The sequence below is a fragment of the Talaromyces stipitatus genome, genomic scaffold (genome assembly GCF_000003125.1).
Source record: "Talaromyces stipitatus ATCC 10500 scf_1105507295549 genomic scaffold, whole genome shotgun sequence".
Classification (NCBI taxonomy): Eukaryota; Fungi; Ascomycota; class Eurotiomycetes; order Eurotiales; family Trichocomaceae; genus Talaromyces; species Talaromyces stipitatus.
In genome coordinates, this window is record NW_002990117.1 from 1,090,600 (window position 1) to 1,114,721 (window position 24,122).

Consider the following 24,122-nt stretch of genomic DNA (forward strand, 5'->3'; position numbering starts at 1 on the left):
TTCCGTATCTGCTCATACTGTGTTGAAATCACGTGATCTAATTTCTGCTAAGAGCGGTGAATCATGTGATTTCCTTTCCGCGTTCGGCAGAGTTTGCACTGTCTGCCTAAACTTCAAACAACACAAAATTCGCTTCAAACGAGACAAACATCACATCATACTGCATTTGGCGCTATCGTCCAAACTTTCTGTACAAGTCGAGCCTTTCAAGATCGAAACGGACTCGAGTCAGATTTTCGTCTCAAAACGAGCTCGTTGAGCTTGTTTTGTCGGGGAGTGTATTTGTCTTTTTTGTGTAGGTACGGTCGCGACAGGGGGACCGGGGTTTTTGTACGTTTGATTTACTCTTTGCGCTTCGTACGGGAGTTTGCAATATTGCTTGCGACTTTGCGATCGAAAGGATTGTGACCCTATTCTCAACCTAATTCGGCTCGAATAACTCGATTTACGTCTCAATCGCCCCTCTTATACATACACCATCGTCAATCGTGATGGCGTCGAATACGACGACATCCCAGCCGCAACAGCACCAACCCGACTTCCATCCCGCTTCCAACCCGCATATCGATCACATCAACTACACTACCAGCGAAAATCAGTTGGCAGGGCTTGTACAAGCAGCCACGGCAGCAGCAGGTCAGGCCGACTCTGACTGGGCAACAGCTGCTGCTGCCGCTGCCGCCGCAGGCCACCACCATCTCGAAAATTACTCGACGGAGCTACATTTACCAGACGATGGGTTTGATGAGAGTGCTTTCGGTGGTCTTGGCTCGCCCGCAGGTGCTGGTCGACAGAATCGCGCGTCGATAGTCAATGGACAAAATGCGCAAGGATTGTCTCGGACCGTTTCGAAGAAGCGCAAGAGAGGGGATGAAGCTCTGGATCCAGCGCTAACTGGGATGCCGGACCAGAATGAGCAGCATCAGCAGCCACAACAGCAATCGCAACAAGTGTTTGACGGAACCGAATTCGGAGAAATGTCACGATCACAGTCGCTGACGGATGCGCGGGCAGCTGGGGTCCATTCCGCTGCAGCTTTATTCCGTCAACCGTCAAGCAATAAGAAGTATACACGACCGCCAATGTCCCGTCTATATGCGTCGCTCGAATTATCGCCTGAGAACTTTCTACATTTGCAAGCGGCAGCGAAAAGTTATATGTTGGATGACGCTCATCCGGATCGACGAGACTGCGTGGGTCAGCGCGGAAAAGGCGACACAGAAATGGTCAAGTTGCGTCTGTGGAATTGCGTGCGCGATTTTCTCGAAGTTGAAGGGTACGGTGAACGATTCTTTGGCGAACACGTTGTTAATGAAGGAATGCCGCCGAGACAGTATATCTGGCCTCGCGATCAACACAAAATCATATCGCTTGTGATTCCGTTGCTGCGGCGCATGGTCACCAACGAGCGACAAAGACAGTATGCGATTGAGACGCGCAAGGGTGGTGCTGGCAACCAACCCGACGAGCGCAAGCGCAGAAAGACGGAAGACATCGTGCAAGCGGAGACGGCAGAGCAGACGCCAACTCAGGAATCGCATCCTCAAACTCAACAGGCTGAGCAAAAAATTCACCCACAAAATGATTATCAGAATTTGCAAAACCATTATGTACCACCACCTCCTCCATTGCCTCATCAAGACTTTTCTTCCGGACAGCAACCGGGTATTGGACTGTCGCCGCTTGTTCTAGAGGGGTATCCGACAGATTGGGACGCAGTTTCTCAGGCGTACAATATGTATAACCAAAACTACCAACTGGACACATTGTGGGGGGTGTCTGGATTACAGCAACCGGACTGGTGGGGACTCGTTGCGGCGGTGGATAGTCACTGGAAGGTGGTTCACGATGGAAATCCCACGCAATGCGCACCGCAGTGCGAAGCTCACCACCTCAATACAATCTTGTCATCGAGCGAACTTTTCCAGTTGGATTGGCGGATCGGCGGTAGCGCCGATGCCCCAGCTCGAACGGAATTGTAAGTACTGACTAATATGCCGTCTAAGCGCAACGCTGCTAATCTATTTGTTTCTGTATAGTGCGAATTCAGTCACCCGTGACCTCGATCGAATCATCAAGGAAAGCCTCATCCACAGACAAGAAAACGCGCAAAGAGAGCCTGAGCAGACGCATACCAGTGAACACGCCCCGTTTCTCTCTGCCGCATATGGTTCAGACTCGGCTCAGGGTCAGCACGCTCACCCACACGACACCTCACCCATCACCTTACACCTCAACGTCCTCCACGACGGCAAACGCATCCTTCCGCGCCTCGACGTCACAGCGGAACAATGCCCTGATCTCGCCAGCGTGCGTAATCTGATTGCGCATCGGTGGACCGGCCAATTCCCGGCGTCTACATGCGACGAGAACGGCAACGTCGTCACGACCAACTGGAAGATTCAAGTATGGCTTCCGGAGGGGTTAGTGACGGCGGATAACGATGGGGATTGGACTATTGCGCAGTTATCGGCGGGGACGATAGATTGGATGGATAATGATTTGAGGGTGATTGTAGATTTAGGTGCTTGATGTGCAGATCTTTTGTTATTAGATACCCAGATACCCCTGCTTTAGTTGAGTGTACGATAGAATTTCAAAGAGTCCGGTACCTTGGTGGTCTAATGGCCGGCACAATGTTAATCCGACCGATCATCTTCGATCTTTGACTGCACGACCAAGACCATTATAGTACTCTACGCATTCATCGCTAATATACACCCGATTTCTCTCAAGAACTCCTGTCCTATGCTCCTATCCTGGAGACAATTCCGATAGACACACAAAATCCGGGGAAGTGGACTTTTTCCCCAGCCCAGCAAAAGGACAAGATTCGCGTGTCGGAAAGTGGTTTCCGTATACCCAGGGAGATTGGCTGCAGCGGTGCAAGGGGTGGATTTATGCTTATTTTCCTCGTGTTTTATACCCCGTGGGGTTTGGACTCGATCCTGGAGTAATTTGATGTTATTCCTATGCCTTTTGTCGAGGTGAAGACTGGTGAGAGTATGTAGGTGATGAGTGATGAGAGGCGTGATACCGAGGTGGATTGCTGACAGGCGCTATTCTGTTTATGGACAAACTAGTTAAGCGAGGATTTCCTTGTTTTGGCCCTTCGCACTATCGCGTATATAATATATATATATATATACACGATAGTATATATATATCATAATACAGCTGCAATGTTAGAGTTTCTCGAAGTTTCTCGTCAGTCGGTCGGGATTTGAGTAGGCAATTGATTTGTTTGCCGACTTCTAGCTGTTTTGATGTAGTTTGACCCCGCATGCAGGAATTCCTATCAGCTGAATATCAACAATGTTTGGTACTGTTTACGAGGTTGGTTCTGTAGAATATCAGTATCGGAATAGATACCGACAGACAAATAGAACACTTTTTTAATAAGAATTACCCCTGTAGAGTATACTACTCAGTTGAAGCCAGCGAAAAACGTAGGGAAAATATCGGCACAGTGCCGTTCCCCACTCCGCATGGTTTATACGCGGTGAAATCTTGGATACGAACGACCCACGATAACTACGAGATTTTTGTCTAGTCAACCTATTCAATTAATCAGATTATTCTGACTTGTTACGGACAACGGTTTCCGTGTTCAGAAATCAGAAGAGAAACAGACAGAAATCCCCCACTCCTATCAGCGTCCGTCGCAAACTCTGCCCGCATTTATAGACCCACGAATTCCCTCCCGGCTTTTCTCTTTTCTTCATCATCTCTCATACATCCTGAGTCTCTTCCTCCTCCTGATTGTCAAGCCGAGCTACACAGTTAACCCCGCCATGGCCACCGACGACAAACTCGTCGTCGAAACCACCAACCCGACCGACGAAAAAGGACTCTCCTCTCAAGATATCTCCCTCGAAAAACCATCCTCAATGGACCGCCTAATCGCCGACGCAAAAGCCGCCACCGACAAAGAACACAAAATGACTTTACTTCAGGGAATCAGACTATATCCCAAAGCCGTGTTTTGGAGTATACTGATTTCCTCGTGTATTGTTATGGAAGGGTATGATATTAGTCTTGTGGGGAATTTGTATGGGTTTCCGGCTTTCAATAGGAAGTATGGGGAGCTGGGTGCTGATGGGACGTATCAGATTCCTGCTAGGGTATGTTTAGTCTCGTTGCATTTGAGATGAAGCTGGGCTCGGGGGTGGCTGACTTACTTGAATAGTGGCAATCGGGTTTGAGTAATGGTGCCGCGGTGGGGGAAATTATTGGATTATTTATTAATGGTTATGTCTCGGAACGATTTGGATATCGATATACCGTCATGAGCTGTTTGGTTCTGATTGCGGCGTTTACGGCAATCTTCTTCACAGCTCAGAATGTGCAAACCCTGCTAGCCGCCGAGATTCTCTGCGGTGTTCCATGGGGGGTCTTCCAGACATTGACCGTCACGTATGCATCTGAAGTCTGCCCCGTGGCTCTACGAAGCTATTTGACATGCTACGTCAACGTGTGCTGGGGAATCGGCCAAGTCATCGGAGTAGGCGTGATCAAAGCCATGCTCAATCGCGACGATCAATGGGCATATCGCATCCCGTACGCCCTGCAATGGATGTGGCCACTACCTTTATTCATCGGAGTCTGGTTTGCACCTGAATCACCCTGGTGGCTCGTCCGCAGAGGTCGCGTCGAAGACGCAAAAAAAGCCCTTCTCCGATTGACCAGTCTGAACAAAGAGACCAATTTTGATGCAAACGAGACTATCGCCATGATGGTCCACACCACCGCCTTGGAACAGAAAATCACCTCTGGCGCGAGTTACTGGGATTGTTTCAAGGGCACCGACCGCCGTCGTACGGAGATTGTATGCATGGTCTGGGCTATTCAGAATCTCAGCGGAAATTCATTCTCAAATTATTCCACATATTTCCTCGAACAAGCCGGTCTGAGCTCGTCGGATTCCTACTCTTTTGCTCTGGGCCAGTACGGTATCAACATAGTCGGCGTATTTGGTGCCTGGGCTCTGATGGCATGGGGTGTCGGTCGTCGATCACTCTATCTCTTTGGTCTATGCGGTTTGTTCTCCATGTTGTTCGTCATGGGATTTTTGGGTCTTGTCCCCGCATCACATCGTACCCAGGGCGCACTCGCCACGGGATCAATGATGATTATTTGGGCTCTTTTCTATCAATGCTCCGTCGGAACAGTGTGCTACTCCCTCGTCTCGGAACTTTCCACCCGTCGTCTGCAGATCAAATCCGTCGTCCTCGCCAGAAACTTATATAACGTTGTCGGAATTATCACGGGAGTCTTGACACCATATATGCTGAACCCCACGGCATGGAACTGGAGTAACTATGCCGGCTTCTTCTGGGCTGGATTGTGTTTCTTGTGTATTGTATACACTTATTTCCGTGTCCCCGAACCCAGTGGTCGCACGTTTGCTGAGTTGGATGCTCTATTTGAGAAAGGGGTTAGTGCGAGGCAGTTTGCGTCGACGCAGATTAATGTCTTTGAGGAGGAGGTTGATAAGGGCGTCGGTGATACTTATAAGGATGTTTTTGAGCACGAGATGAAATGCTAGAGTACCACGGTTAGCCTTGCGGTGTTTGTAAATATTAGTTGAAGTCTGACGAGTATTTAATGTGATAAATCTGTTATAATTCTTCTTCCCGTCCAGGAACTGAAGTTTATCCACTAGGTATTCTGATATACCCCACAGGCCACGCGGCCCACCACCGATTTGTATATGGATTGTTATCTCACACCTCATCCTGCAACAATCAACATCCATTATAACAAGTATCGACAAGGAGAAACATGCACACCACTGTCATTATTATCATAGCCCTCTCCCTTTTTACATCCTCAACACCCCTCCCCTCCCCACCCCCAAATCTCACCACCACCATCCACAATGCAAACCACATCTTCAACGCCCTCCACTCCTCAATGCGCCAATGGGGCTCCGCCTGGAATCACAACGGCATGTCATTTTTCCTCGCAAGCGTACCAAAAGGTACACAATTCTACCACGGAACTCAATCTTCGCAGAGAGTCAATGGCACGGAATGGCTTGCCTTTGAGCCGGAGCATGCGTTGAGTTTTGCTTATGCTGGGCCATTTCCTCATCCTGATCCTGAAAAACCGAGTCAAAAAGTGTTTGCAGGTGATGAGGGGGAGGTTAGATATGGGTATTTACATACATATACCGCTGCAAAGGATTTGAGATTGTTGTATATCGATGGGTTATCAGCTGGGAAGACTGATATGGGTACTCTGGATTCTGGAGATAGAGTATTTCTACGCGATAGTCTCTCCACACCCTCTCCCAAAGAACAAACACCACATCCAAACCCGAAGAAAAAACCGGGTCTCCCAACTGAATACGAACGAGCCCTAAAAGGCTGCCAAATCGCCAAAAATGACTGGCAAGATCGCATCCACGGCATTCTCCGTGCCGAAGCCGGGTTTGAAATTATCCTGTGCGATTTTGCGCGTGATTTGGATCTTGTTCGGATCAGTGCTGTGCCTCCTCGCCGACAAGACAGAAATAATAACGGCTGGTTCGGCGGAAATTCTTATTTCTATCGTTCGATTGCTTCGCGGTTTCATCAGATTGGTGGGGAGAGGGTTAGGGTGAATTATGATCGGTTTGTGACTGCTTTTGCCCATGAGGAGTTGGATTTGTTTGATAAAGGAAAGAATGAGATGCCGAGGTTGATTCAGTTTAGGTCTGAGGAACTTGAGGCTGTTCGTGAGGAGCTTACGAGACTTGTTATGGAGCATGACGTTGCGACAGAGGCGGGGGCGGTTAATTGGCAGGCTGTGGTTGATATGATTGTTACCAAGTATTCGGATTTACTTCAATTTTTCATCTCGAAGGAGGTGGATTCGCTGATGGATATGAAGTCGAATGTTTCGAGTCTTTATGTCGCGTTTGTGGATGATCGAAAGAGGGATGTGGATGCTGAATCGGTGCGGTGTGCGATGCAGTTCATTCCTTCCACGGCACTGGATAGGGAAAGTCTTGCGGGGAGAGTGGTATATGATATTTCGTACACGATCTGCTCTACTCTTCGTGCTGTACTGGATGATGTCGATGTTGTAGTCGCCAAATCACGGATTGAGCGTCTGGTGGAGTATCTGGCGTGGACGACGTGGAAGGACTGCAAGACAAAATGTGGGTATAATGAGGTATGTTATATACCGATTTGGCCGTTTGGGACGGTTGAGGATCGGGTGAATCCGAGGTGTAAGAGCCCTAGGGAAGAGATGAGTGGTGGAGAGAGGTATTGGAGGGATGGGGGTTTGAAGGTAGAGCATGGGGAGTTGTGATTTCTTGTCTTCAAATGAAGATAACTTTCTTCTTTCCAATGTCTTGGGACTATATCTTATAGCAACATTTGTTCATTTTAGGAGTCTAACAGAGATACATCACACACCCAGTCCTTGAACCAAATTTTCACGTCATATCATTCCTAACCAAGACAGCATATGGATACTTTAGTAGACAAACTTGCCAAGTTTGTGAAGAGCTCCTCTTCACCAAGTCTTACTACGTTGACAACCACGCCAATGGCAATCAAGTCTGCAACCTAGTGCGCCCCCGGCTCTGCTGCCAATTCTGGAGGGAACGATCCCAATCGAGGCGGTGGTGGCAGCGGTGGTGGTGGGAGGAAGCCCCCTCGCCAGATCCTTTGCAAGGTGCGCCAGCGCTGGCACAAGCCTGGCCGCTGCTATCCAGCAAGCCAGCAGCCAGAGTGACAAAAATTGCCACCACGCAAAGGTGCCAGCAATCCCAGGAGTCCCAGTCACAGCAACAAGCTGCTGAGAGGGCTCAACGACAAGTGGAGGAGCTAGAGCGGCAGGTGCTGCAGCAGCAACAGCACCAGGGCCAGTCATCTGAAACCATCAAGTGACGACGAGAGGACTCCCTAGATGATCTCACTCTCCCAAAGGCCGGGCTTAGTGATGAGGATGGGTGACTTGCCATAGAAATATGGTTACTATCGCCGTTGAAGAAATGGTTCCTTTGCCGTTGAAAAATGGTCGCTATGCGATTCCCTGTTCCTGGAACAGGAGCCTAGGTCTTGTGCCTGGGTCTCCAGCGATGAAGCTCACAGCCCACCGTAGTGCTGGAGTCTAGTAACCATGAAAATGAGCGGAGCTAAGATGAGCTCCTCTTCTCTTTTAGAAATTCTATGATAGTTTTAACGATTAGTCTAATAGGACCCGTAGAACCCTCGCGAAGAAGGCATACATTGGCCGCAACTTAGGGTTATTTTGTAGTACGGGGAATAGTATGGAGGATAAATAATAGGGTGCTTCATACGTAGTCTGTACATGCTGGCGAAGATAAGGTGAGTCCTGCTTTCAGAAAACTATGTATGCCTATGTCAATAGCGCTGGTTTTGAAGTAGCTCATATAACATGAGCTCTGGAGACTTGATTTCTTAGTTATAAGCTATCTTCTGGCTCCGTAGCGAAACATTACCTTCCTTATCTCTTCTTCAGACATCTCCCTAGCACCAGAGCCCAAGTAGAGACTCAAGACAATTGGAAGATGGAGTACGGCGTCCAGCCCAATTTCTAACGATAATGTGTACTATGCATGCGTTGATTCCGGTATGTTTCTATCAAACTCCATATTTCGTTTACCATTGGACTGACCCCTCACGCACTAGGCACCGCGACGCGCTTATTGTATGGCGTCTATTCGATGACAAATGCTTATCAGTATGGAGCATGCATGAATTAGTGGTGCATAAAGGATATCAGAAGAAAGTCTAGCCCATTGAAATAGAGGCTTGATATGATTTGTTCCGACGGTGATTGGGAAGTCAGTTGCATTCCATGCTTTTATATACCTTCTACTTCTCGTCACGTCAAGCAATCTCCATCATATGATTCTCTTGGACATTACAGATAAAGGGATACGAAAAATGCCGAAAAAGAAAGCAAATCCATCCAGTAATGGAGAGCAACGTACTCATCTATCAGGAATAATAACATCTCTTCTCTCTGCATTCGAGTCTACTCGACACCTCTACCGCCGCATCAGGAACAACACACGCTCATCAACACCAAAAACCAAGCTCAACAAAAGACAACACGTGTCTGATGATGCATTGACACGTGAAGAGCAGATATTACAACACCAACTCCAACAAGCACCAAGACAAATAGCGACAATATTCAGGACCAATTCGGAGCGGTTGGGTGAGGGGTACCGACGCGGTGATGGTAAGTATCTCCTCCTCACATCTTTATGAAGCGATCATAGAATTCACTATTATGAATGCTAGAAAGAGCAAAGACTTCTCTAAATCGCATTCTTCTTGTACTTAACACGGGCCTAACGAAAATTATTTCGAACTTTTTGAGAAAGAATGGCAGTGCCGACAATGATGCTATGATTCGTGATTTAATGAGCTTATCGGAACGATCCGCAAGATATTCTGTGATTGAATTGGAAGGGTTCAGAATGAGGTTGGAGAGTACAACTTCGTTGGGGATAAGTGATGGCAGAGTGTCATTGGTACAACGACGTAATCGAGAGTCTCAGGAGAAGAATGTTGGAGGACAGGTGCGAAGGCCGAACAATACTCCTACAGGACAAACAGGGACTGTAAGCGCGAATGGCCAAGGAAAAACTAGGGTTGAAGGAGTGAAGAAGAGCAAGGGTGTCATTCCGAATACATCAAGCACCATGGGGACAACCAAGACGAAAACATCAACGACTCCGAAAAGAAACAAGGCACCGCAACAGAGTCATCCGGTATGGGTCCGGTCAAAGAATTCATCTACCATCAGCATTGATCTCAGGCCAATAAACAACAAACACACAAAACCCGCAGATAATGCCAAACCAAGGTCAACGGTAAAGCCACCTCATACGGCAACAAAAACAGCGATGCAATCCTCGCCAGATATCCCATCTACATCCATACCAGCACATTACCAAAGGGCTCAATTACCGGAACAACTTTCCTACCCCGTAGTGACCGCACACGCTCCTGACAGAAGAAGAGAAGTCTTACTTGACAAACGACTATCCATGATATCACATAGTTCCGCGAGCACCAAACTAGGAGAAATTCCTCAACACAAATGGATCAATGCTTGGATTCCACCTATTGAAGTTGATGACGAAGAAGACGTAAAGAATGAAGGAGATATACATGATACAAACGGAGGGCAGAATGGTCGGACGGGAGTAAAGTTTTGGAGAAGGTTTGGACGGAATAGGACGTGATACTGGCATGGATCAGATGTTCACAGCGTTAAAGCATCATACTCGCTAGACTTACACTTTTAGTGCTCCTCTCTTCAAGTAATGGAATACTGCAGGCTGGCCGCACAGAACCAAATCTTTTCCTTTTTCTTTTTCCTGGATACAAGAAACCCCTCTTTCCGCCAGACAGACAAATGAGCTTACGACAGAGTTAATGAAGGGACGATTTCGACGGAGAAGCGACAATATTAGCTTATTCTTACTACATGAGAGTTAATCGAATTTGTTAATGTTGAAGCCGCTCCTTGGATTTATTCCCGTGTTCAGTACTCGGAAGAGCAACTCGGAAGTCACTTTGGATGCGGACTGCATTTGAGCGCATGTATGAAGTGCTTGCCCAGTTAGAAAGAAGAAAAAGAAATGGTATCGAGATTTGAAAAAAGGCTTAGTCTTGAAGGGAAAAAAAAGAGACCAGGGGGAGCAGCGTGGTCTGGATGTTGATTTCGTGGAGAAAAAGAGAAGAGAATAGAGGAAGAGAAAAGGGAGGGAGATTGACTACTTTCCAGGAGGAGCCACGACCAGCATCTGGAGCCTTCCAGAGGAAGGAATATACCTGCCTGTGAATAACTTCATGTTGGGGTACGCGTACATATTTGGGACCATAGGTGGTCAGCATTTTTGTATGCTGCCTTGTCTCATACACCATCTGCGCCAGAGCTTTCTGTATCCCACAATGAATTGAAATCTCTTAGTATGACAACGTCAGGCTGGCCATCAGTCCTAGCTTTGAATTGTGCTCGAAACGGCCGTCGAGGTTCTTGCTGCTATTATGGTGATCATTGTCCTGATGTATTTCCTTCACTTCGTTGCCTTTTCAACATATCTCGCATAGGCATGTTTGATCCGGTACTTGCTCCAGGGTGATCAATGAGTCTCAGTAAGTCGGTGGAGTCTACTTTTCAGAAATAGAAGACAAGCTTTCACCAAACAAGGCATCGTCTTCGTTGATGGATTGTTCGGACATGCCTCTAATGCTTCATCATGAAGCAAGGCCTTGACGAACCATGAGTGCGTCGCAATAGGCCTGATGGTGAGACACCTACTGCAACAACCCTGATTGATGTGTGTTGTCGTATTCCCACACAGAGCAGCTGAAACAGCAAGTAATGCTCGGTAGTCACTTCGTGCTCTGCTTCGTTGTCTTAACTGAATGCGACGATTGTTCCTCTCAAAAACCACATGCTTTGGTTTTGGAGGATTTTCCCGACGTATCTTCTCTCGCAGTCTGATTATTTATTTCTTGAGCCATTATATCTTTGCGAGCTTGGATTTGTTTGTCAAACAAAACTTTAAGCTCTCCTCTTCATTTTCTCATTTCAGCGCTTGTTTGTCTCTGGAACCACGTGTTTTGGTTCTTGGTTCTAGGGGTCCTCCTAAGGTTGATTGTCTTGTTGTCGCCTCTGATAGTCTGTCAATTTGATGACTGTTAGCCTCAGGGTCCTTATTGCAGGCATGTAGATGGCAGTTAGCCAGGACTGAAACTATGTACATTTATCTGTTAGTATTATTTATATATGTATATATATAAACATAAGAGATAGATACTTACCCGAGTCGTATGCAAATGCTCTTTTCGAAGACTTTACCATGTCATTTGTTTAAACGTTGAATCGTGCTGCCTCTTATATCCCCTTAAAGGCAGGTGCTCGTACAAGAATTTAGTAAGTGGTTGTCTTCGTCCTTGTCACGGCATTGGCATCATCGTCATTCTGTATATGACTCGTTAGTCATGCGCCTACAGATACGGCATAGGAACTCACACTATGGTTTGTGAAGGAGGACGTGGGTTCGTCATCTCCCAAGTCCTGCTGAGTATCGTTGCGAGCTTGCTACCAAGCCGTTGACATCTATTCGCACGGAATCGCTGCTCTAAAAAAGGGGGATATTCTGATTCGTAGGTGGCAAGGTACGATCATAACAGCTAACAGCTTGATGATATTCCCATGAACTAAAAACCACCGAATCGGAATGGAAAAAAGAGGAGACGATGAGGAAAGGTCAGGAGAAGGTACAGCAACGATCAATCGATCCAGCCTCAACTTCTTCCTTTTCCCCTTCCAGGCTCGTATCAGGGATTGCTCGATATCCTCAAAAATGGTAAGCAACCATCACAAATCTATGAAATTCATTCCATCAATACAATATTGATTGCCCAGCCTTGTTAACCCGGCGTTTCGTAGGACATCCACAGCCGTTTGTCAGTGTGACGCTGCGGCCTGCTCACGTCCTCCTCCAGAACCACCAAGCGGTGCTAAAATGTCTTGTCAACATTTGCAAGCCCAACAATTGCGACCGGTGAGTGACATTGGTTCTGAGAATGCACTTGAGTTCGAATAGGCTGCCGACACCGTATGGACTCGCGTAGAGGACGATGAGCGAACATGCGGAGAAGATGACGAGGAGCGAGATGTCGGTAGAGAATGAATTGAACATTGCTCAGATAGGTAAGAGGACGCCTGGGATTAAAAAAGGGTTTAGCGACTAGGGCGCTCCTTGTATGCTCAATGCTTGAAGTCGACGAGAGAAAAGACCGCGCACATACCAGACGATATTATACCAAGCTCTAGCCAGACAACGTATGTTCACGTAGTGTGTAGACCGTGGAGTGAGGCATAATCCTCATAGAAAATATATGCCTCATGTGTTGGTGGCAATTGACCTGTAGCAAGAGACAAGAAATAGGATGAGAAAGATGGAAGAAAAGAAAAAGAAGTTGACAAACTTGGCGGTATATCTACACAGGGCAAGTGAACCAGATCAGAGAGACCGGAATGAAATGAAAGAATCTGCAAAAGTCAATACTTGTTGGGGACATGGAAACAAAGGAAACCATATACCACAACCGAAGACGTGATTTGGCAAGGACACTCACTGAGGAACTCGGGCTATCAAATAGGTATCCGACATAAAAGAGCAGCCTGTCGAGGTCTTTAGCCAAGAGGAGATAGCGAAGGAATCAATTTCTTCAGGGAAGGTTTCTGTAAAGCATTTTTCAATGAAAGAAAGTAAACCCGTGAAAAAACAAGACTTCTGATTGGAGATGGCTAACATCTATCTGTATCTGTGAATATCTGCGAGACGACAAACAAAAATTCCTTACTTTTGCCATTCGGAATCCTTCTTTTATCAAGAGCGAATGATCTAAGCATCCAAACGCAATTTCTCCAGTTCACGAATCTGTTCCTCAATCAAGGCTGCCTCACCCTCTGCATCCCGCAACTTCTTCTCTTCCTGTTCCTGGATCTCAACCTTGACCTTCTCCCTCCAACCGGGCGTGTTCATTGTCTTTTGGATCTTGGTCACTAGATCGCGTGTTTTTTGCAAGTTGGCCTTGGCCTTCTCGGCTTGCTCGAGTGCAACCTGTTTCGAGACCTTGAGGTAGACAGCAGCGTCGGCGCCGACGGGGCTAACGACGCACCCATCTGGACGGGACTTGTTGTCGGGCCCAAGGACAAAGATTTCGCCGGCGTATTTGCCGCCTAGAGATTTGATGGCGACGACTTCGTCGGAGATGGTCTTGTGGCTTGCCTCGTTGTAGGCCGCGAGGATTAAGTCGGATTTCTCCTTGACGTCGTACTGAGCGAGGATAGAACGGATGGCCTTGGAGGTGTCGAGGACAAGTTCATATGCCTTTTCGGCAGCCTCGTCGTCGAAGGACGCATTATATTCGGGGAATCGGGCCACCATGATGGACTCAGTCTTGTCTCCTTCACGGCGTGGTAATCTTTGCCAAAGATCTTCAGTGATATAAGGCATGATGGGGTGAAGAAGCAAAAGACTTCCTTCTAGGGCTGTGTAGAGAGTCTGTTTGGCTGATTCTTGTACTTCAGCAGGAGCATCAGACTGGAGCAGAGACTTGGAGTTCTCGATGTAGACATCACACAGTTGCGAGTAGATGTATTGGTAGGCAGTTGACGCAGAGATGGAGAATTCGCGTGTCTCAATAGCATTGTTGATTTCCTTGGCAGCTTTGTTGAATTTTGACAAGATCCAACGTTCGGGGAGAGATTCGCGTCCGGTCTTGACGGGTTTAGCCGAAGGGACGAAGTCAGAGCCCAATTTGCCAAGAACGAACTTGGTAGCTTGGTAGATCTTGTTGCTATGAATCGGTTAGAAGATTAGAAAAGTATAAACGTTCGAATTGACTTACCAGAATCGACGGTAGCCGAAAATAACGTTGACATCGAACGCAATGTCACCGCCTCCAGTGGTATAAGAGACAAGAGCCATGCGTAGCGCATCAGCACCGCACTCTGGAATACCCTTGGGGAACGCCTTCTTTTGATATTTGGTAGCCACTCCAATCTCTTTCTCAGCAAGGTTGCCCTGTTTCAATTTTTCATGGAGAGCATCAAGAGTGATACCCTTTTGGACGTCAAGAGGGTCGATGACATTACCCAAAGACTTGCTCATCTTACGGCCTTCACTATCACGGATCAAGGAATGGCAATAAACCTCCTTGAAAGGGACCTTTCCTGTCAGCTTCAGACTGAGCATAATCATTCTCCTGTAATATGATTAGCCATCTCGTCCTAGTTAAGGAAGAGGAATAGTCAACATACGCTACCCAGAAGAAAAGAATATCCCAACCAGTCTCGAGTGTGCTGGTGGGGAAAAGTTTCTGATAATCGTGGCTCTCAGTATTAGGCCAGCCTAGTGTTGCAAACGGCCAAAGTCCAGAAGAGAACCATGTATCCAGGACGTCCTCGTCTCTCTTGAGAGTGAATTTTTGACCTGGGAACTTGGCGGCAGCCTTGGCCTGGGCCTCTTCTTCTGAACGACCGCTTACCCATAGGTTACTGTCACCATCATCTGCGACCTGGCCTTCAATCTGGACGAGCCAAGCTGGTGCTTGATGGCCCCTGCAGTTCTAGTCAGACAAATCAATTCTTATTATGCATGGAAGAAGTTTAACATACCACCAAAGCTGACGAGAAATACACCAATCTTGAATGTTTCTCATCCAGTGGAAAAAGTTCTTCTCGGCAGAAGCTGGGCTTATGGTAATTTCTTTCTTCTCGACGGCTTCCATGGCAGCTCGTGCCATATCATCCATCTTCATCCACCATTGCGGCTTAAGAACAGGCTCAATAATATCCTTACTCTTCTCGCAACGTGGAATAACCATAGGATTGTTCTCCCATTTGACGTACAGGCCAGCCTCTTTGAGCTTCTCGACGACGGCGTATCTTGCGTCGAATCGCCTCATGCCTGAGAAGGCACCGCAATTATCCTTGAGAGTACCATCGTCATTCAACTGCCACACATATTAGTATCCTTAATTTCAAATATCAGGCCTGAACGGCTTACGATTGACACGAATTCAAGACCATGCTGCTTTCCGCGAGCATAATCGTTAAAGTCGTGGGCAGGAGTCAACTTGACTGCACCAGTACCAAAGTCCATGGCAACGGTTGAATCTCCGACGATTGGAAGGAGACGGTTGACGAATGGATGCTTGGCTTTCTTGCCGATAATGTGCTGATATCTCTTATCTGATTGATAGAAATATGAGTAAATGTCCAGCTATTTTAAGCAAAGTCGTACGTACCATCAGGATGTACAGCAATACCGGTATCACCAAGCATGGTCTCAGGTCGAGTAGTAGCAATCTCAATGCGTTCTCCTGTACCCTCAATCTCGTAGCAGAAGTGTGTCAATACACCGAATTCGACCTTCTTCTCATCTAGGAACGAGTTAGCATCATACAGTTGTCTCCAATGAAATGGAGTTCTTACAGCCAGGAACATCAAGCAAAGTTCGGCCCGGAATCTCTTGATTGTTAACTTCCAAGTTGGACAAGGATGTATTCAAAGCGCAGCACCAGTTGACAAGTCGATTGGCACGATAGATAGTTCCTTCCTCATGAAGACGACAGAAAGTCTCCGTAACAGCAGCCGAGAAATTGGGGTTCATCGTGAAAGCTTCACGCGACCAATCCAGTGAAGCGGCCATTGCTTTCAACGAAGTGAGAATAGAACCCTGGTATCTGTCCTTCCAGTCCTGTGTCAACTTCAAAAAATCTGGTCGGCCTAGATCGTGACGGGTTTGCTTCTTCTCCTTCCACAGCATCTTTTCAACTACGCTTTGAGTCGAGATACCAGCGTGATCCGTACCAGGTACCCAAACGGTAGTTTTGCCCTTCATTCGGTAGTAACGAGTCATGGTGTCTTGGAGAGCCTATAACGATCAAATCTGTTTAGCATTTTGACTAGTAATGTGTCAAGCGTCAAATAAACCTACCACCATGAGGGCGTGACCCATATGAAGTGCACCAGTGACATTAGGGGGCGGGCAAGCCATCGAGAAAACACCATCAGGTTTCACATTGCCATTCCCATCAAACTGTGGCTTGAATAATCCCTTCTTCTCCCACCACTCGTACCGACCGGCCTCAATAGTTGCCGGATCATATGCATCGGTCGTTTTATCAATAACCTTTTCTTTCTTCTCAGCCTTGGGTTGCGCAGGTTTCGCGGCGGCGGCCTTTGCCTGCTTTTCAGCAAACTTCTTGGCTTTCTCTGCTTTGCGTCGCTCTCTTTCCAATTCCTTTTCAGTCTTCACCTTGCCCTCGGGAGGCGCAGAGGTATCCTTTCCCGGCTCGGATTGACCATCTTTAGCGGCTTGTTGGATATCAGACTTGACGTTTTCGGGGACTGCGGGAGGGGGACCGGTAACAGGAGCTGTCTGCTCACCCACTATACGGAAGCCTCTGTTAGTACCTTTGTCCATTTCCGAAGGTATAGATTGAGGGGTCCACTCACGAGGGTTCGCAGAGCCGGATGTCGTAGCCATGAATGAACGTAAGTTAGGAGACAGAACTCTCCAAGGCGCTCGCCGCGCCACAAGACTGCGAATAAGTATTTTGAATGTCGCTGTGGGATCTGCGACAAGTACGAGGGAGGTAACGTGAAGAAGCTCGGCCGGAGAGGGGAGGCCTTTTTTTTATTCTGCGAGTGAGTCAAAATGGGTGATTGCGGGGCCAATGGTAGAGTACCGGGATTGTGGGGGCAACAGGACTGGACCACAAAATGCTCTTAGATGTTAGATCAGATTACTTACGGCGCAAGCTATACAGGGTGGTTCTGGATAATTGTTTGTTGATTTGCAAAAGGACAATATCAATTCAAAAAGAGGAAGCAAAACATGTTAGAAGGTCACGTGGTCCATGCTCTGTTATCGATAAGACGAAACACACCAGGACTACGACTCAGATAAGCAATTGTATAGCAACAGTAATCGTTATGCAAAAATCATCTTTTCGCCATTAGATGGAATATAAAGAATATAAGCCCGTGCCACATACGCTGCATTGACTCATAGACATCACCGAGTCAATGTGATACATGAATATCCATAAGACCAAATCATCAATAGGACCCAGACGCCTCGGCCACCGGCTCGTATAGGAAACTATCATGGGAGTAGAAAGGAGTATGACTGCGTGTTATAGTTCGTTGATGTTGGATATATTGAGGATTAATTGCGGCTAGCAGGTGCCGAAATGAAACGTGTCTTAGCTATTGGCAACTCTCTGAGCTATCACTGCCTGTCACCGGGTTGGGTAGCTGTATCAGAGGGCTTGATGGGTATGCCACTATTGATGAAAATTCGAGTTGATAAATAGAAAGAAAACGATGACTGTGAACACATGTACTCCGGCATGCTAGAGCAGATTGAATGCTGTTTCGATATGAGTGAGTCAGAATGTGTCGATCTATTGAGCACTTAGGACTGTGGAGCAGCTGCGCTGTTTTGACCCGATGCAGCCGCCCGAACAGGTGCAAAATATGGATGAGCCATTGCTTCTTGTGCGGTGAGTCGTTCCTATAAATGTATTAGCCAGTGCTTTTAACGGAATATGGATCTAGGCATACCGCGTGATCGTATTTGAGAAGTTTGTCAAGGAAATCAATAGCTTCGTTGCTCACGAATCGTTGGTTCTCGGCATTAACAAATGAGTGCCATGGTTTCTTGGGATAACGCGATAGAATGTCATCATATTGGGAATCTAGTTCAATGTCGTACTTATCAAGATATTCGAAGAGCTCTTCGGTACCGAGCACTTTGGCAATCTTCACAAGCTGATCGGAATTGCTAATGCCGTGGAAGAAAGGCTCCTTGCGGAAAATCATAGAAGCGAACATCGCACCGAGAGACCACATGTCAAGAGAGTAGTCGTATTCTTGGAAATCAACGAGGAGCTCAGGTCCTTTAAAGTATCGTGAGGCGACACGGACGTTGTATTCGGTACCTTTGTGATAAAATTCTGCAAGACCCCAATCGATTAAGCGAAGCTGGCGAGATTATTAGTATGTGGTAGATATAACACCCGTGAAACAAACCTTGCGATTCTCGTGATCAATCATAACATTGTGCGGCTTGACGTCTCGGTGCATGATACCTTTGCTATGGCAAAAGTCGAGAGCCTTAAGGAGTTCGAAAATGTAGTAGCGGACATCATAATCGACAAAGCGGGGATAAAGAGTGCGGAAGTCTGTATTATTGATATACTCAAAGACAAGACTAGGTGTTTTGCTTTGGTTATCCCTAACAACATCGAGAAGCGCGACGACGTTCGGTCCACCAGATAGATTTTGGAGAATCTTGATTTCACGCTTTATCTTCTTCTTCTTAACCGGTTTCAACACCTTGATGACGCATTTTTGATAGTTGACCACATTGATGCCTTCAAAGACCTCGGAATACTTTCCTCGCCCTACGCGAATCGTAAGTTAGCCTCTGCCACATCAATCCAGAACCTCCAGCACTCACCGATCTTGCGAACAACCTCATAATTCTCCAGTGCGCCCCATGATATATTTACACTATCGTAATCCCAATAGGATCGGGGCATATGCGAGTTGACATCTGCATAAACCCGCGCCATCTTGTGGTGTTGATGGAGAGATGTCGTGCCCACAATTGGGCTTTCTCGTCGAAATGCCGGAAGCGGGGTAGACGAAGGGACTGACGGAGAGATAAAGGGAGGAAAGTAAAGCACACACTGCAGACAAGATGATTATGAGTAGGCGAGGAGAAACCAGATCACTGGCAACTAACAACAAATCCAACTTCACGAGACAGCGGGATGATTTGAAAGCTCCATTGACAGATGAGGTTTTTTTCTCTTGAGATGGCTGGGCCATGACATTTTTGTCTCGCTCATACGTTCCGGCCGCTGTCGATAGCGAGCCTGCTGCTCTGATTGGTCGAGATGGAAGGCGGTGACTACAACAGTTGATATTTTTTTGGGAAGCTGCCGGCCTGAACGAGACGAGCATTTCTCTTCTTGTGCTTAACCAGCTGATATTTCCTTGCTCAATTTTCGTATTAGCTGCTGAAGAGCTGAAGTGGCAGTATATGCTTCCTGCGAAGCAATTTTAATATGTTTTATGACCTCAACGTCCCATATGCAGCCGATGAGGCTCAATTAACCAATACCCTCAACTTTCTTGCAGAAGGTAAGTGGTGATGATTCGTTGCACAGCCATATCCACTAACTCAAGACTTTGTTTAGTCGGATATACGACAGTTGCTCTCTCACAGACAATGTCAGGCAAACTACCCCAGAATCTAACAGCTCCTCAGCTTCCTTCCAATGCGCCAAAGTCCCTCACGCTGTTGACGCGCCTTAACCTCATCTTGTCCGACCCATCTCAAAGTTACCGCATGGCAAATCTAATACCATTATTCTCTATTGTTGCTGTACGACCTACGAATGAGAAAAGTCTGTTAAATGCTTGTACCAATCTCGATTGCGACCTGATTTCTCTGGACCTGTCTGTCCGTCTTCCTTTCCACTTCAAATTCAAGACCGTCTCGTCTGCAATATCTCGTGGGATACGATTTGAAATTTGCTATAGCCCAGGGATAACCGGGAGTGGATTGGAAGCCCGCAGGAATCTTATTGGTAATGCGATGAGTCTGATCAGAGCAACAAGGGGCCGAGGCATCATCATATCCAGTGAGGCTAAACGAGCATTGGCCATTCGCGCACCAATGGACGTAGTAAACCTTGCATGTGTCTGGGGATTGTCCAGTGAGCGAGGTAAAGAGGCAGTATGTGAGGAGGCTCGGAAAGTTGTGGCCTTATCCAGTCTCAAAAGAACAAGTTATAGGGGCGTCGTTGATGTTGTCAATGGTGGTGAAAGACAGACACCAAAGAAAACCGAGGATGCATCAAAGAACAAGGTTGAACAGAGGGGCGCCATTGACAAAAGTGCTGAAAAACTGAAACGAAAGGCTTCTTTAGAGTCAACGCAAGACGATGACAAGCCTCTTTCCAAGCGCGAAATGAAGCGTAGAGCCAAAAAGGCACGGCTGGAAGCCAATTCTCAGCCTTGAGAGGGTGTCTATCCTGGGCATGATATACTCATTATCGACAGCTGATCATACGGGAACAAATTTCAGAAAATGATGGCTTATTTGGTATACAAGGGCAGAAGTACATCAATACGGCAGGATGATATTATTGTTCTAGCTATATTCTGAACACAAAAGGAAAGCCACCCGGCCTGAAAACTCTTGAACGAAAAATCCACCATTTTTTTATTGTTACACTTATCAGCCGAGGGCTATCGTCAACGCAGAATAAAATTGCACGGTATTGATGTTCACATTACCAGCTTGAGCCGGGGCTGTGGTTGCTGTTAAAATGATTGAGGTAGCGACTGACGTGGCACTCGAGGGTGCTGGTCTTACAGAAGCAGGCAATGCTGGCTGTACAACTGACGTTCCGGACGCCAGTAAAGACAAGCTCGTGGTAGGTGTAACGATTGCTGAGGTAGATGTTGTGGTTGCTATTGTGGCTACCACTGCAGTGGATGATGGAGTACTCGTTTGAGAATCAATAGCGGTCGTAGTCGCTATTGTTTGGGTCTGACCGGCAGAGGACGATGACGATGGTGAGGGTAACGATATTGCTTGTGGACTAGGTGATGGTCCCGCCGGAATAGGCGTTGCCTGCAACGGGAATCCCGACGGGCATGCACAGGTACATGGACAGGCGTTCTGAGGGTTTGTCGCAGCAAGAGCTGCAGCGCTAGACGAAGGACTTGCAATTGTGACAAAAGAACTGGCGCTTGTTGATCCCGCCAGCGGGGTTACAACAGAAGCCCCAATCGCTGGAAAACTCGATGGCGACACCGCGGCGGAGCTTGCCGTGACAACCGCGGTGCTTGCGGACGATACGACAACGACGGACACGGTTGCCGAGGGAAGCGGTGGAGGAGTTGTCGTTTGCGCTTGACCCCCAGCCTGAGAAATGATTATTGTCTCGGATCCCTCAGTAAAGGTCGCACCTCCGTTGCCAGCCGTTATAGTAATCGTCCGTGTTGGCTGGGCAGCTACTGCGCTGCTTGGGACTGTTCACAATTAGTCTGAGCTGACCTGGAATCAAGATTTCATAACGCACCTACCGCGGAGGAAGATGCTTGACCGACTGCTTGTGTTGCAGCCTGTGTGCTTTTCACTGCAGTCGCAAATGTTGTCGCCACCGTGGCAGTGGCTGGGTTCAAGGGCACAATAACACCGACAGTTTGACTAGAGTTATGTTAGAATTATTTCCATATGGGTTTCCATGCGTACACACCTGGCAGCTTGGTTAGCCACTACTTGCGATGTCTGGGAGTTGTTATTGTTGCCATTTCCTTTTCCTTTTCCATTGCCATTCTTATGATGTTTTCCACGTGCTGTTGAAACAGCCTGTGTACTCTGTGCTGCGACAGCCGCGGAGTCTACAGCCGTAACGGTGCCGACAGTTTTACTAAAACTATATTAGCATTGTTTCCACAAGAACTGCTAGGCATACACACCTGGCAGCTTGATTGGCCACTGCAGTCGATTTGTGGTGCTTCTTCTTTTCTTGGCCAGCTTTGTTTCCTTGCCCATTCTTGTGTCCCTTCTTCTGAGTTGCTGTTGCTGATGCAGCGGCCTGTGCACTCTGTACTGCAGCGGCCTGTGCACTCTGTACTGCAGTTGCATCTAAAGACGCAACAGCCCCGACGGTTTGGCTGAAGCTGGGTTAGCATTGTTTCTATACAAAATATCAGATGTACGTACCTGGCCGCCGCGTTGGCCACTGCACTGGACTTGGAATGCTTCTTCTTCTTCTTGGCAGCTTCATTTCCCTGTCCATTCTTTTTTCCGCCCTTGTGCCCCTTCTTCTGACCACTGGCTTGAGATGATGCAGCGGCATTGACGCTCTGGACTGCAGTTGCAGTAACCAAGGTTGTTGCAGTTGCTGCATTGATAGGCGCAACGACACCAACGGTTTGACTGAGGCCCTGTTAGAATTACTGTCAAAGGATTTCTGGATGTACCCACCTGGTTCCCGCTTTGGCGGCTACTGCAGTCGATTTGTGGTGCTTAGCTTTGCCGTTGCCTTGTCCATCCTTCTTTCCATCCTTTCCATTCTTATCCCCATTCTTGCTACCTGCTTGAGTTGTTGAAACAGCCGGCGTACTCTGTACTGCGGTCGTAGCTGCTGCTACCGCCGTTCCGGCTGCCGGATCCAATGGTGCAAGCACACCCGCGGTTTGACTAAAACTGTGTTAGAGTCGATGCAATATCGGTTGCCAAACATACACACCTGATCCCTGGTCCAGCCACTGCACTCAATGTATTTGTATGGATATTATTGCCACCTCTATTTCCAGCCCCGTTCTTGTTATTTGGATCTTGACCGTTGTCTAGTATGTCGCCCAAATCGATTCCAAAAACTTCGAGTCCTTGAGCGGCGACGACATTCTGGATCTTTCGTTAGTTTGTGTGGTCTCGATACAGATACAAAGGACTTACATTGAACTCAAACGAAAACGCCAAAAGACTGATAAGAATTGCACGATGCATGTCTAATGATCTTTCTTTCTCGTTATTTGGATAAATCTGTCCTGGCAGCAGTATACGCCTGCTTTAGCAAGCTACAATTTGATACCTCGGAGGCACTGCCTGGAAGGAATGAATGGCTTCGAGAATAAGAAAAGAAAAGAAAGATTTCGGCTCAACCAGGAGCGATGAAGAATGAGAGCAAAGAGAGTGATGGAAAGAATAAAAGTCAGGGAATCAAAAGAATCTGGAGTCGAGGACTAGCGCTCTCATCCTGATTAAATAAGGGACCCTTATGCGATAATTGTATCCTGATGCTTCCAACCTCCGATCAAGGGGCTCGACTATCTCATCTGTCTCGGATTTGGAGCTCGCCTACAGATCCCTCAAAAATGACTATATTGAAACATACTATTACCCAATAACTAACCCATTAAGAGAAATCATCTTCTTCAGAAGTGTTAGTCTCGGTCTCAAGAACGTCGCACATTCTACCGATCCCGTGTTGTGGCTTGCTTATTTTGTCATGGTCTACGTTGTGGTTTCTGCTTAATGTATACTATCATATTGTCAATTAGCAATCTCGGCTATCGGGATGTGTACCTGTTTCGGGAATGATGAGGCGAAACTCGCCGTGTATCAGGTTAGGGCTTGGCAGGGCTTTTTTGACTGTCTAGACCCTACATTCATGGTACGTGTACATTTAAGCATATTCGGGCTGTGCAAGTCACAGGTAACATGTTAAGGATGGGATCATCCGATCATCACACATTTTGTACGTAAGACACGGACTCTTGGATGAAAGCTTTGAAGCTTTTTTCGCATGGAGATCCTGATGCTCCGCGGATAGTCTCAGACTACGTACGTGTACTACGTACTTCGATGATGGTCAATCACACAAGAAATAAGACAGATTCAAGCTTTTGGATCTGTATGATCATCTCTCACTAGGTTCTTTTGAGTCAACAATGAATAAGCAAAAATTGAAGATGAGCTTCGACGATACCGAGCATCTTATCGATAAGATTATCGA

General features: G+C 47.2%; 8 protein-coding genes across 9 annotated transcripts, besides 1 other annotated feature; 5 read left to right on the plus strand and 3 right to left on the minus strand.

The window, feature by feature from the left end:
• Nucleotides 1-491: 491 nt before the first annotated feature.
• Nucleotides 492-2,733, plus strand: TSTA_012600 (uncharacterized protein; the record flags this gene model as incomplete). Its single annotated transcript, XM_002483341.1, has 2 exons — nt 492-1,978; nt 2,040-2,733. The coding sequence occupies 2 exons, from the start codon at nt 492-494 to the stop codon at nt 2,530-2,532; spliced, it is 1,980 nt and encodes a 659-aa protein (XP_002483386.1). The 3' UTR covers nt 2,533-2,733.
• Nucleotides 2,734-3,125: 392 nt separating this feature from the next.
• Nucleotides 3,126-3,167: a microsatellite.
• Nucleotides 3,168-3,536: 369 nt separating this feature from the next.
• Nucleotides 3,537-5,625, plus strand: TSTA_012610 (MFS alpha-glucoside transporter, putative). The gene is made up of 2 exons (XM_002483342.1): nt 3,537-4,124; nt 4,190-5,625. The coding sequence occupies exons 1-2, from the start codon at nt 3,795-3,797 to the stop codon at nt 5,546-5,548; spliced, it is 1,689 nt and encodes a 562-aa protein (XP_002483387.1). The 5' UTR covers nt 3,537-3,794; the 3' UTR covers nt 5,549-5,625.
• A 159-nt stretch (nt 5,626-5,784) lies between these two features.
• TSTA_012620 (uncharacterized protein) lies at nt 5,785-7,886 on the plus strand (the record flags this gene model as incomplete). Its single annotated transcript, XM_002483343.1, has 2 exons — nt 5,785-7,298; nt 7,478-7,886. The coding sequence occupies 2 exons, from the start codon at nt 5,785-5,787 to the stop codon at nt 7,884-7,886; spliced, it is 1,923 nt and encodes a 640-aa protein (XP_002483388.1).
• An 826-nt stretch (nt 7,887-8,712) lies between these two features.
• TSTA_012630 (uncharacterized protein) lies at nt 8,713-10,328 on the plus strand. Its single transcript, XM_002483344.1, has 2 exons — nt 8,713-9,210; nt 9,273-10,328. The coding sequence occupies exons 1-2, from the start codon at nt 8,871-8,873 to the stop codon at nt 10,220-10,222; spliced, it is 1,290 nt and encodes a 429-aa protein (XP_002483389.1). The 5' UTR covers nt 8,713-8,870; the 3' UTR covers nt 10,223-10,328.
• Nucleotides 10,329-13,295: 2,967 nt separating this feature from the next.
• Nucleotides 13,296-17,056, minus strand: TSTA_012640 (valyl-tRNA synthetase; the record flags this gene model as incomplete). The annotated part of the gene is made up of 9 exons (XM_002483345.1): nt 13,296-14,360; nt 14,412-14,768; nt 14,824-15,123; nt 15,181-15,518; nt 15,572-15,756; nt 15,813-15,947; nt 16,000-16,441; nt 16,505-16,959; nt 17,026-17,056. 9 exons carry the CDS (start codon nt 17,054-17,056, stop codon nt 13,403-13,405), a joined length of 3,201 nt encoding a protein of 1,066 aa, XP_002483390.1. The 3' UTR covers nt 13,296-13,402.
• Nucleotides 17,057-17,348: 292 nt separating this feature from the next.
• TSTA_012650 (casein kinase, putative) lies at nt 17,349-19,410 on the minus strand. 2 transcript variants are annotated; one of them, XM_002483346.1, is made up of 5 exons: nt 19,325-19,403; nt 19,037-19,268; nt 18,607-18,980; nt 18,139-18,558; nt 17,349-18,088 (listed from the first exon to the last, which is right to left on the minus strand). In XM_002483346.1, the coding sequence occupies exons 2-5, from the start codon at nt 19,149-19,151 to the stop codon at nt 17,990-17,992; spliced, it is 1,008 nt and encodes a 335-aa protein (XP_002483391.1). In that variant the 5' UTR covers nt 19,152-19,268; nt 19,325-19,403; the 3' UTR covers nt 17,349-17,989. The 2 variants fall into 2 exon arrangements, with proteins under 2 accessions (XP_002483391.1, XP_002483392.1); XM_002483347.1 differs by having other exon boundaries at nt 19,037-19,410.
• Nucleotides 19,411-19,649: 239 nt separating this feature from the next.
• Nucleotides 19,650-20,822, plus strand: TSTA_012660 (ribonuclease P complex subunit Pop2, putative; the record flags this gene model as incomplete). Its single annotated transcript, XM_002483348.1, has 2 exons — nt 19,650-19,725; nt 19,782-20,822. 2 exons carry the CDS (start codon nt 19,650-19,652, stop codon nt 20,606-20,608), a joined length of 903 nt encoding a protein of 300 aa, XP_002483393.1. The 3' UTR covers nt 20,609-20,822.
• Nucleotides 20,823-20,827: 5 nt separating this feature from the next.
• Nucleotides 20,828-23,113, minus strand: TSTA_012670 (cell agglutination protein mam3 precursor, putative; the record flags this gene model as incomplete). The annotated part of the gene is made up of 8 exons (XM_002483349.1): nt 20,828-21,627; nt 21,678-21,805; nt 21,855-22,028; nt 22,078-22,275; nt 22,325-22,540; nt 22,589-22,804; nt 22,854-23,011; nt 23,063-23,113. The coding sequence occupies 8 exons, from the start codon at nt 23,111-23,113 to the stop codon at nt 20,828-20,830; spliced, it is 1,941 nt and encodes a 646-aa protein (XP_002483394.1).
• Nucleotides 23,114-24,122: the final 1,009 nt, after the last annotated feature.